The following is an 11,638-nucleotide window of genomic DNA, read 5'->3' as shown; positions in this document are numbered from 1 at the left end:
CTTGGCTAGTTTCCATCACAGTTCTTTCCTTCCATACAGGTCCCTTCTTCTTCTTCTTCTTCTTCTTCTTCTTCTTCTTCTTCTTCTTCTTCTTCTTCTTCTTCTTCTTCTTCTTCTTCTTCTTCTTCTTCTTCTTCTTCTTCTTCTTCTTCTTCTTCTTCTTCTTCTTCTTCTTCTTTTTTTCCTTCTTCTTCTACTTATTCTTCTTCTTCTTCTTCTTCTTCTTCTTCTTCTTCTTCTTCTTCTTCTTCTTCTTCTTCTTCTTCTTCTTCTTCTTCTTCTTCTTCTTCTTCTTCTTCCATCCATTCTTATAGATGCACCGGGAAAAAGGCCATTGCTGCTGGCTGGCCAAAAAAAGAAAATCTTGGCTCAACTTCTTTGTTCATTCACTTTCCATTGCAAATCCAAAAGGCATTCTCTCAGCTCTCCTTTTCCCTGACCACAGCTATGGCTTTGGATACAGCAGCAAGTCTGTCCTTTCTCCTTTTGTGTTTGAAGATAATGCCCACTGTTTGAAGGGAAGGGAACTTCAGGCAAGTTCAAGGGGGAAAAAAATCAAGCCTGAAAGGACTCTTCAAACCGTTCAGGAGAGCACGGTCTATATATGTGATGATTAACAATATCGTCCCAAGGCTAGAAACAGGAAGCTCTACTGACAATGTAAAGTATAACTTTGTGGAATATTTAGCTTGGGCTCAATGTAAAACAAGTCTATTTCATTGTTTTTTCTTTTTGTCACAGATATATTTGTACAGGGCTTTCCACAATCTAGCCTTACGACTGTGTTGTCCATCTTCACAAATCTAGATGGAAATATTATAAGATCATACCTTAATTGAAAGGTGACGTTTGGGTGTGGTTTGACCTTTTAAGATTTAAATGAGTAAATGTCATCCAGAACTCACTGAGTGGGAGGAAAAAATACAAAACAAGGAGAAACAAAAAAAAAAAACAAGGACCTCAAGTTTTTAAAGAAAATATGCATCCTTAAAAATGTGTGACCTTCAGAGTGGTGTTCAGATCTTAGCCTTGAGGCCACAGGGTCAGTTTAAGTATTTGTCACAGCTAAAAGTCCAAAATGTCAATGAGCATAGGTTTGGTCAGTGCCGAGAAAATCCTGCCATACTACCTCGCCTTTCACGTCTTCTCAGCTACACTTGCAAGACTTGACAATCATGTTGGAGAGCTGCTCTACTTTGGGGGTTCGTCCAGAGTAGTAGAGTATCGTGAGGGGTTCCAGGTCTTGAGGGACACAGCAGGGGGAGGCGGACGCCTCCGGATTCAGAGTATTGTACAGGCTCAGCAGCTATTGGAAAGTACACAGGAGATTTAATAAAATAGTATGTACAAGTTGTATTGTAAACTGTTTTATATTTAGTGCCTAACTAGAGATGGAATCTTGATAATTTGGTGGCTGGTTTAAATCACTGTAATAGCAAGACTGACTGACTGAAATGTCAGTGAATATATAACACACATTGTTGAGAATTCATGGAGATTTTTTAATAAAATAAACATGTTAACCTTGTTACCAGGGTCAAGAATAAAACCTCATACTCAATCACAATGTTATAGGGACTATTTACATTACATTACATTGCTACTCTTTTCGAGCTGCTCTCTGTGTTGTGCGTCTTGCTTTGTCTGTCAAAATACTTTGTAAAAAAATGTTTTAAAAGGTGGTATATAAATAAAGTTGTTATTATTATTATTACTATAAATAAGTGGCACATCATACTTTTGCCAGTGTTGGTGTTTTATGTCTGATTTGGTCTTTTTTAGTAAACTGCTTTATGGATTCAGTCAATAACCCTTTAGGGACATTTTATATTCGGTGTCTCTTTTTTGTAAAATTAATTCATGCATGCCAGGTTCAGGTAGGTTTTTGATGGGTCGGTCTCAGAGGTGGATAACTCAAAATCTGGGCAAATGAAGGAAATTATCTAAATGGCTTAAAAATAAATTAGAAAGTAATATGTCTTTATTTTTATGTTGTTTTTTTTTTACTGTATCTCACAAACTCTCCTGTTTTTTGCCTGCAGGGGTCCTCTTACCGAGCTGTGTGTTGTATCTGAGCTCCTCAGGTAAGGGCAGGGCCCGGAGCAGTAGTTGGCATCATAACCACTGGGCTCATGGATCCACTTCCAGTCCAAGTCACGCCGGAAATCGATGTGGAGCCGACGAACACAGCAGTTGTCCTCTGTGTTTCTATTATGAGGAATGTAACAATAGTGTATTCAGTTTAGTGTAAAATGTGTTTTTGTGATGATGTATTTATACGCATATATACTCTACTACTAATAATATGCAACAATTTCTTGATAAGATATACCAGATACAGTTTGTTGCAGCATATGCATGTGATATTATGGATATGACACTAATGAGCTCAAAAAAAGATTAAACTTTTTCCCAATTTTGCATTTCAATTGAAAATTGAATGATTTGATGAACTGACCCAAAGACTGAATGTACAAGTACAAGAAACTATCACTGAAGGCAATTTATGTATCCCTTACGAGAAACAGTAGTTTGTGTCCAGCGCTCTCTTGCGTCGGCGTGTGGACTGAGCGTCCAGGCGGTGTGGTGGGATCATCATGAGGATAAGGTGAGGCAGCAGCTGCTCCTTTCGCTTGTTTAGGTGACTCATGTCCCAGCGGCTGTGTTCCTCATCTCCATCCACGCCTTAATTATAGACATGATCAAGGAGCACTTAAACCAACTACTTGGTGGCTTTTTTCTCTTGTAATTTCTGTGTCTTAGCATACAATTTGCCAAATTATTGAGTATGAAACTGTCATCCCTGTACTTCTTTTACACAGTGCGGAAATAAAAACACAAAGAAAAGGCTTCTGAAACGTAGTTACTAAAAACACAAATCCAATATTTTGATTGCATGTGTATTCTGAGTCCTCTGAGGCAAAAGTTGAAACAATTATATCATCAGCACTTCTGCTGAAAAAAAACATATTTTACCAAACTCCCCAAAGCTACATATAATAATAATCTGGGATTATTTACAAGAATTAAGACATATTTGAAAAATAATTAAGGAATGGTAAGAAATACAGATGGAAATAAGACAATGACACAAATATACATTTGATTGAAAGAGCAACTAACATCTAGAATAATTGACTATGTGACCCACCTTTAAACTTCACCTCCAGCACTTCATTCTCATTGTCGATGATGTCACCATTTGGGTTGAGGGTGTGGCAGGGACAGTGCACACTGATTTCCAAACCCAGATTTGTTCCTAATGGCAAAATATTGTGGAAAAGATGATTTTCAAAATGCTTTATTTCTTCTAAAAAGAAGCACAAGCCAACAGTCTCCCTCTTTAAGACTCAATATTTGTAGGAAAACACAAGTCAGGGTTCTGAGTTCAAACATTGGATGATTATGTGGATTAATAATAGCCTTTAGAAACAGTTTCTGGTTGTTTGTAAAATGAAGTGACCTCAGTCTTACCTCTGTTCATCAGCCATTCCCGCACAGTTTCAGTCACATCGAAGGAGACCCATTCTGGGGTGCCTTTGGTCAGCACATTCTTGGCTCCGATGTAGCGCTGTTTCCTGATGTGTTCGTTTGGCCTTACAATCTGCAAAGCAATAATAAACGGCCTCTAAATGCTGAAGCGGCCTCAACAAAATAACACTTAATAGAGCGGGACAAGGCCATTAGCATGAGAGGAAGCTGTTACTTGTCAAATTCATGCCTCATTGTTCTAATTGTCGGACAAGAGCTTTTTGTAATTACTGGAGCATGAACAGATGATACAAGGAAATAAAAAAGAAAATTGTAGCATATATTGGGCATTAGGCCCAATACAGTGACTAAGATATCTCTTTTTCTATGTTTTCTGTTATTTTTAAAATATTTTATTATTGCTATTATCTTTTTCTTAAATTACACAACATGGATTTCAGCTGACACATTGGGCAAATTTGGTTGTTTCTTTTCGAGATTATTGATAGTTACATTTAGTATAGTGTATTACATAACCTAGGTCTATAGATGAGTATTTTTAAATGATTAAAGATCTCCTCCAGACAGATATTAAGGCATATACAAAATTCCACTTGGAACAATAATGTGTGTCTGATATTGTTTTTGTTTATTAGTTTTTTAAAGCAGCACATAAAAATCCTTTAAATTACATCTACCCCTTATGCTTCATTAAAATTAGAGAATCTATACATATGTAAATATATTTAATTTCAGACGTTTAACTGCTGGACTTAGGTTGTGTCCTTGTTCACTGTTAAGTCCATTCTCAGTGTTTGTGCACTGGAGGCTTCAAGTATCCACATCACACCCTTGTAAATTGAATACTGGACAAGGACTGGCTTCCATCCGATTTGTGATGTCACAAATCATGCGCGTAGGCCCGCCCTTTAAAAGGGAACTTTTCAGGAAAATGGAAACATTCCACTTTCAACAAATGAATGTGAGAACAGCCCTCTGGTGTCAAACTCTGCACATACATCATTCTGCACATTGAAGTTCAAACATTCAATGCAACAAAGCACAGTTTTGAGTGGAGGGGGATTTTCATTAATCATTAATTGTTTAAGGGACTTGCACATCCACAGTTCACCCCTTGTGGTGATTTCACTTTTTTTGGCCAATTAGACCTCTTCTTGGCTCTTTGATGGGGGAGTACAGACAGTGCTTGATTAATTGTCTCTCACTCTTTAGCTGTGTTGTCCGGGTGCGACTATAACACCTTTATCATTGTGATTGGTACATGTATGTCACACCCCACCTCAACCTGAGCAGGTAGCCACAGTAATTAGTCAAATTAAAAAAAACCTGGGAGTCTGCAGGGCTTTTAAATCTGTATTCCCCTCCCCTGTGTATTAAGTTTGGCCACTTGGGGGCAGAAGAACTATTGTAACGCGTAAGGAAATACTACTGGCAATCAAGCAGTCAGCTTTGGAGAAATACTAGCATTCAACAGTCATGTTTCTGTCCACTGGATAAAAGTAAGTCCAATAGCCCCTCTTCTTTTAGCTTGTGTTTTGGTCTCCACCAACTCCTGAGAGAAATACGTGGCTCTTGAGCTTGCTAGCTCTGCTAACAGTTAGCTAGTTTCTAAACCAGTTGGCAAGTTGTTAATTTGTCTGTATGTCATTTCTTATGCAAGTAAGGCATAATTAAGGCATTATAAGTTGTTTGCCTGCTGTTGATGGAAACAAAGTTAATGAGAGCAGTAATATTAGACAATTCAACCAAATTAGTTACTATAACAATAAGCTAAGGGCTAAAACGCTGTGCAGAGCTAAGTGGGTTAGCAAACTGTCCTTTTTACAATCCCTGTAGCCAATCCCTGTATGTCAGTTTGTTCTTTCTCTAAAAATACTGACATGTTAGAGTGGGTTCAGTTGATAACTTTTGTTTGAAAAGAAACTTGGTTGTTATGTGTGTGTTCACTTGGAGCACCTATGATATCAAGTTACAAGTCTGTCTTCCAGCTTCTTGCACATTTAAATGTTTCCCATATATTTGGATGAAAATCTGTACAAATATGAAATCTAACTTGAGTATGACCCTCCTCTAATATGCCCTGTATTGGTCTCTGTGTTTGAAACTGGCAGTATAAATGTTTTTCTTTGGTAGAATAAGAGCACCTGCTCCTGCTGCTCTCTCACAGGGCCACCAGATTAAGCTGTCCTGCAAATACTAGCTACCAAACAACCCTATATGGATGTTGGTTTAGTTGTGTGTTTGGCCAAGATGTGTTGATTAGATTAGATTAGATTACATTCAATTGGTAGATTTCTCTGGAAATCTTGTGTCGTCACATTGTGAAACAGTTAGTGATAAACATCATCAATGGTTGCACCACTTTTTATGAACACACTTGTAATTTAGAGTAAATGCTGGCAGTTGTCTGTAATTCTGTTCGGTAATGTCTTTTGGGGTTTGCCATGATGTCACTCCTAACTGGAATATCTGTATATTGTGGTATTTTTAATGATTTTATTGCAATAATCATTTTCTATTGGATCCTCAATGCCAAGGACATTGCAACAGAATAATAGGGACCTTCGGACACTAAGTAATGTGTGTGTGTTTCATAATTTCATCGCTCAGCAGAGTAGAGCCCCTTTTTAACAGCTTAATGAACTTTGCATGCTGTACATCAAAACCTCTACATAACCAAAATGATGACCACATTAGATCTGGATCTGAAACCCTGTCCGTGTTCTGAAAACATTCAGTAGGCCTGTTGAACTTCTTGGCTTTTGGTCTGGCTGTAACCCACACCGACAACCACAATCGGGTTGTCATTGGCTCTCTTTGTCAATTAGGGCCTGAACTCATGTAGAGGGGAACAAGTAACCAGGAGATGATCTTGACAGACTAGAACTGCACTATCTATAAAGATTTTGGAGGTCCTTGTTGGCTCGAGGTGAGCTTTGCCTTTTGATCTTGGTAGAAGGACAGGGAAACGGTACCTTTACACACCTGGTAGAGTTCAATCCGCTGTTCATTCCTCTTGGCACTTGAATTTGGAACCCTCAGAGCCCGAAACTCTGCTCTGAAGAGGTTGGTTGAGTTTCTTTCCATGGCAGAGACATTGAAGCGGAAAACCTTAGAGGTGATACCTTTGGGACAGTTGGGCAGATCGTCTGGAACAGAGAGGATAAAATAAAAGTTTAGCGAGAGAGCAGACTTAGAAAATCTTATCAGGACCTAATGCAATACCATCAGTGTATCTCCAGACTCAAACCCCAACTGCTACATCACCTCTGGACAACTTAATCACTGATAGTCACTTTGTAATCTCCTTCATGTGCATGTAAGAGTTGATATGAAAACTGACAATATATAGCAAAAGCAAATCATTGTATTTAATTATTATTACAACCTCTCCAATATCAAATGTTTAAAAATGTGCTATATTGAGGATCTTTCTCCTCTCTAACTCGCAATTTTCACCTGTGTTAAGAAAAAATACAATAATAATAACTTAACTAAAGAACAAGGTGTTGCCACCATGAAACAAAGATTAATAATTTGTGACATTATGTATCTAAACATCCATGTCTGAAGTTAACATTGAGTTGTTACAAGCTGTGAATGAACAGTAGGTAGGCTAAAGAGTTAAAGACAAAGCCTGTTCAGCCTGTTTCCACCAACACAATTTTAAAAAGTGCTTTTCATGCTCAAACTTTCATCCATTTGATGCCAGAGTCATGTCAGTCATACTCTAAAGAGGTTCAGTACTCTGTAAACTGATATCATGAACTGGGTTGGCAGCAGATGCAATCATTTTAAACTCTAGATGGCAATGCAATGGGTATTTTTCTCCTTTTTTGGTATATCATATTACCTCAGATGTGATGTATAGCCATACATTTATGTGAAAACATATATTTTTAAGAAGACTTACAAACCCATTTACACCTAAAATATGATCTTGGGTTTCTTTATTCTTTAGTGGTTGGCACTGCATTTATCTACTCAGTGAATGATTAGTGTCGTTTCCTGCCTTATCAGAATTCCTGTGTTTCTCCAACACATTTTGTCTATATTTGGTGGAAATAAAAATGTTGTAATTGAAATAGTATTATTATTATTATTATTGAGGTTAGTATGACTTCATCTCGCTGGTATCTGCATATCAAAAACCCTGCTATCCCCGGTCCCACTGACAACTTTTTGGACCCAGACCGCCTCTGACCATGATGACTTCTCCACAACCTCAGTCATTGACATATGCCAGATTCTGTATGCGCACCACGCTATAAAAGGAAATCTTTCCTATGTTTGCCGCCCAGCCTCTCAATGTAGTAATTTGCCAGTCTTCCTGCAGCTTTCTGCTTCATTTACACCTGTCACGGATTTGTGTTGGTTCACAGAGCTGCCTCAGATCTACCAAAGGTCAACAGTTTACCTTCAAAAGCGTCAAAAAGCGAGTGTGTGTTTGCCCACATTAACCAAGGGAAAGAGAGTGATGTCACTGGCTCGGAGTCAAAAATGTATTCCACAAAGCCATCTTTCTGGTCCTGTTATACTGTAACACAATGGCCAGCATGTTAAGGTGGCCTCATTAACACCAGCTTCACTCACAAACTACTGTTTCTGCTTTGTCTCAAAGTGATTTTTTTTGATTATTTCGCAAAATACACTTATCCTGTTGCTGAGAGTTAGATGAGAAGATTAACATAACTCATATGCCTGTACAGTAAATATGAAGCTATGGCTAGCAGCCTGTTAGCTTAGCTTAGCACAAGGACTGGAAATAGGGGCAAACGGCTAGTATGGCTTCGTCTTAAGGTATCAAAATCAGCCAACCAGCACCTGGTAGTGTTTGTTGTACTTGGCAAACAAATCTCAAGCTAAAAGTACAGACATCTTTAACGAAAGAAAGTACTTCCTAGTAGTGGAATCAACACATCCAACACTTACCAATTCTGCTAATTGCACCCTAATTGCTAATCAGGGTATATATATGAGGTGCATCATTTGTGGGGGTTGACGTATTTGCCATTTGCTTTAGTTTCTGTTTTACCGAAACAGCACTTGACAAAATATGTATGTTTTCTCCTGTAAGAGATGAGTTTCCATCCATGCTAATGTACATAAAACTAACACATGCTTTGAATTTTGATTGAAAATGTTTTTAGATCTTTAAGACCCGTAATTAATTGCAAACATTATGATTTAGATACAGAATATCTATAAACTCAAATCTTTTCTGTAACGTATTCATTCTGATAATCTTATAAAGCAGATTATGGCTTTTATTGTCTTTTAACTGAAGAAATGAGTAGTTGCCAGAGTAGAGTTCAGCACCACAAATCTGAAAATTGTTAATCGTCTGCCTTCCACAGCATATGAAAAACACATTAACCAGTCTCAGTGAGCAGGATAAGTGTATGCACGTGGATATACAGGCTGTTGACAAAATGCATATTTCCAAGGATGAGATCATCTTGGACACATTAAAAAAACTACTGTGCCAATACCGCACGGTATAAGAAAGTACAAGAATGGAGAATGAAATGAGCTTGTCAACATTTTAAGTATTTAAGTGTTGCAGAAGTTGACCACACAAATAATACTTGTGTCAGTTCAACTCATATGTTGTGTTAGATTGTGTTTTTGCCATTTCCCTGTTTTTCAGTTGATCACCAAAAAAGGACATGAGACTACAGGAAGAGGAATGATGTTCTTCTCCCAACTGCTACAAAAAATTACTTGCATGTAAATCAGTCTAACATCTCTGCACCTAAAGCCATCTGTAGCTCTGAAGGTCTCGAGACACACTACTGCCGTTTTTTTTTGTTGTTTGTCAAAAGCATTTTGTGGGATTAAAAACAGAACACTGCAGAGGGGAAATAGGTCTTTTTTAGAAACACCTGTTGATTTCAAAGGGACTGTGATGCAATGGTCTTGGCTTAGCTCTAGACCATGAGGCCCTCTCCGGCTCGTACACACGCACAGTATTTATCCTATTCTACTTCCTCAGTAATGCAGACTCAGTTGGACCAAGCACTGTATGAATCTCTGCCTTAAGTACTGACACACGTCCCTGTTGGAACAGGTTTTGTAGTTCCAGTTCATTTCAAATCTATAGAGGAATGAGCAGGGAGGTTTAACAAAAAATAAATAACGAGCCTAACAGACCTATACTGATGTTGCCTAATGTTACCAATAAAATGACGGCACAGTGGAGTCATTCAGGTTGTCAAGGATGGATGCTGCCTCAGCTTCACACTCTGTTTAGGTTTAAGTTAAACCCGAACATTGTAGTAAGTGATGTCATTAGCCACCAATGTGTTTAATTCATTGGCCAAGACATGCAACAGGGCCACTTTAAGCTCTCAATGGGGAGGTGGGTTGTAGTGATGTGTCTGGTTTTTTTTAGGGTGTCATGTGACCCCACAGAAACCAGGGGAGAGAGTGGGGGATCCCTCTGTCCAGGCTTACGGGGAGGTCCTTCCATCATCTAACTTTTTCTATCCACCTCTGTTAACTTTTCCTACTCCTTCTCCTAAAGGCATCCCCCCTCCGCCTGGGCAGATGTCCCTCTCATTTGGGCCTGACTGGAAAGGAAATGGGAACATCTGGGGAGAGGGACAGGATCCATGGAGGAAAAAAACAAAAGGAGGAAGAGTGGAGTCAGGAGTAGGAGGAGAGTGACTTTCCTGGAACAATGCTGGAGGGTTAAAACAGGTTGGTGAGCACTCCAGTAACAAAACACATCCTCCCAAGTGCACAGCAAGTTCAACTTTCACTTTTACAAAGCCCAAAGAAACGCTTGTCTTTTTTCTAAGTAGAGAATGTGTTGATTCCCAAATATTCTCACCATAAATGCTTCATATTTTTTATGGTGATAAACAAAGAGAGAAGTTACATTTATCAGTAACAATGAGTCGCTGCCCATTTGGTGCGTAATTGCGCAGCGCACCAAAGCGTGGATTGCTGGCGTTTTAACTGGAAAGAGATTGAGGCTCATCTCTCAGAAGAATTATGGTACTTACTGCTTTCTGTCGGTCCGTAGACCATGTTGAATTTGTATATCTCTTTGGCGTAGTACTCTGTCTCTGTGTTGTCCTGACCGCAACTCTGCTGCCGATCCCTCCCAAGCTCCTCCAGTAGCTCCTTGGTGCTGTTATACAATGCTTGGATTTGATAAGGGATTTTACTCGGTCCGAGGGAGTGTGGGGGACTTGTCAGTCGGAGTTTGCTCAGGATTTGACCTCGTATCGCCTCGACCCTCTTCCTTTTCACGTGGTCAATATCCACGGTGGCACAAGTTGACAGGGATGAGCTCAAAGTTGCGCAATTGAGGAGGAGGACAAACAGTAAAGCCTTACCCAAATGCATCTTTCTCTGTGCATTTGGTTCGCTCAGGAGTTGATTGTGCAGATTCACAGGCGAGTACTGCCAAGGTCAGTGTCAATCAGCCTTCAAATCAAACGGATAAGCACTGCTGTTGTTTATTTTAACTTCCCTGGGGACTAATGAGAAAAAAACGCCTCACCTAATTCGTTTTCTCGTAGCAGTCCCTTTTGTTATCAGCAGAAATCCAAGTTTGTGTTCGCCCATTAGACAATACTCAATTTAAAGTCCAGCACGACAGAAACTCTCCCGCATATGTGACATTTATCCGGCACAAATATCTCTGTAGAAACAGACTTTTCTTTTGCATTCTTGTGCTCAATCCAGTATGTTTAAGTCGCTCCACAACTTGGCGTATCTTTCCCCCTTTTCTGTCTCATCAATCCTCTGTATTGTCTCTGAGGAGGCAGACCGCAGTTAGTCAGTTATCGAAGTGTATGCGACTTTGAGCGGTCCGTACGGCCGTGTGTTTTATACCGCCAGATCCTGACGTTTGATGGAGGAGGGACCGCAGGCTCCCGGGAGAGACCAAATCATAACAGGCTTCATTGCGATGCACTACTCATGGACCAGACATCCATTGTAACACAGAAATCATGTAAAATAACCTACTGATTTATTCTTTGGTCATCTGAGCAACTTAAAGTTTTAGATTTCATATTCTCATCAGGTTCTTTCTTAAAAGTAGTGTAAACATCTGTATTTGAAGTACTTTTTGGTGTTAAAAATGTTTTTTAATAGCATTTTAATTGTGGTCTTGCAGATGTGTAAGATT

At 39.1% G+C, this 11,638-nt stretch overlaps 1 protein-coding gene across 1 annotated transcript in view; it reads right to left on the bottom strand.

The window, feature by feature from the left end:
* LOC133997465 (transforming growth factor beta-3 proprotein-like) overlaps positions 1–11,160 on the bottom strand; it is a 12,153-nt gene extending 993 nt beyond the window's left edge. The window contains exons 1-7 of the mRNA XM_062437056.1: positions 10,503–11,160; positions 6,478–6,641; positions 3,475–3,604; positions 3,152–3,259; positions 2,520–2,685; positions 2,055–2,208; positions 1–1,306 (exon numbers count right to left, since the gene is read on the bottom strand). The exon at positions 1–1,306 is cut by the window's left edge and continues 993 nt beyond it. Coding sequence (XP_062293040.1) covers positions 1,148–1,306; positions 2,055–2,208; positions 2,520–2,685; positions 3,152–3,259; positions 3,475–3,604; positions 6,478–6,641; positions 10,503–10,848 — 1,227 coding nt within the window. The 5' untranslated portion in view covers positions 10,849–11,160 and the 3' untranslated portion in view covers positions 1–1,147. The remainder of the gene's footprint in view (positions 1,307–2,054; positions 2,209–2,519; positions 2,686–3,151; positions 3,260–3,474; positions 3,605–6,477; positions 6,642–10,502) is intronic.
* Between the last annotated feature and the right edge of the window lie 478 nt (positions 11,161–11,638).

This window comes from Scomber scombrus, chromosome 17 (genome assembly GCF_963691925.1).
Source record: "Scomber scombrus chromosome 17, fScoSco1.1, whole genome shotgun sequence".
Classification (NCBI taxonomy): Eukaryota; Metazoa; Chordata; class Actinopteri; order Scombriformes; family Scombridae; genus Scomber; species Scomber scombrus.
The sequence above is the reverse complement of the archived record's forward strand: the minus strand, read 5'-3'. Positions and strand labels throughout refer to the sequence as shown.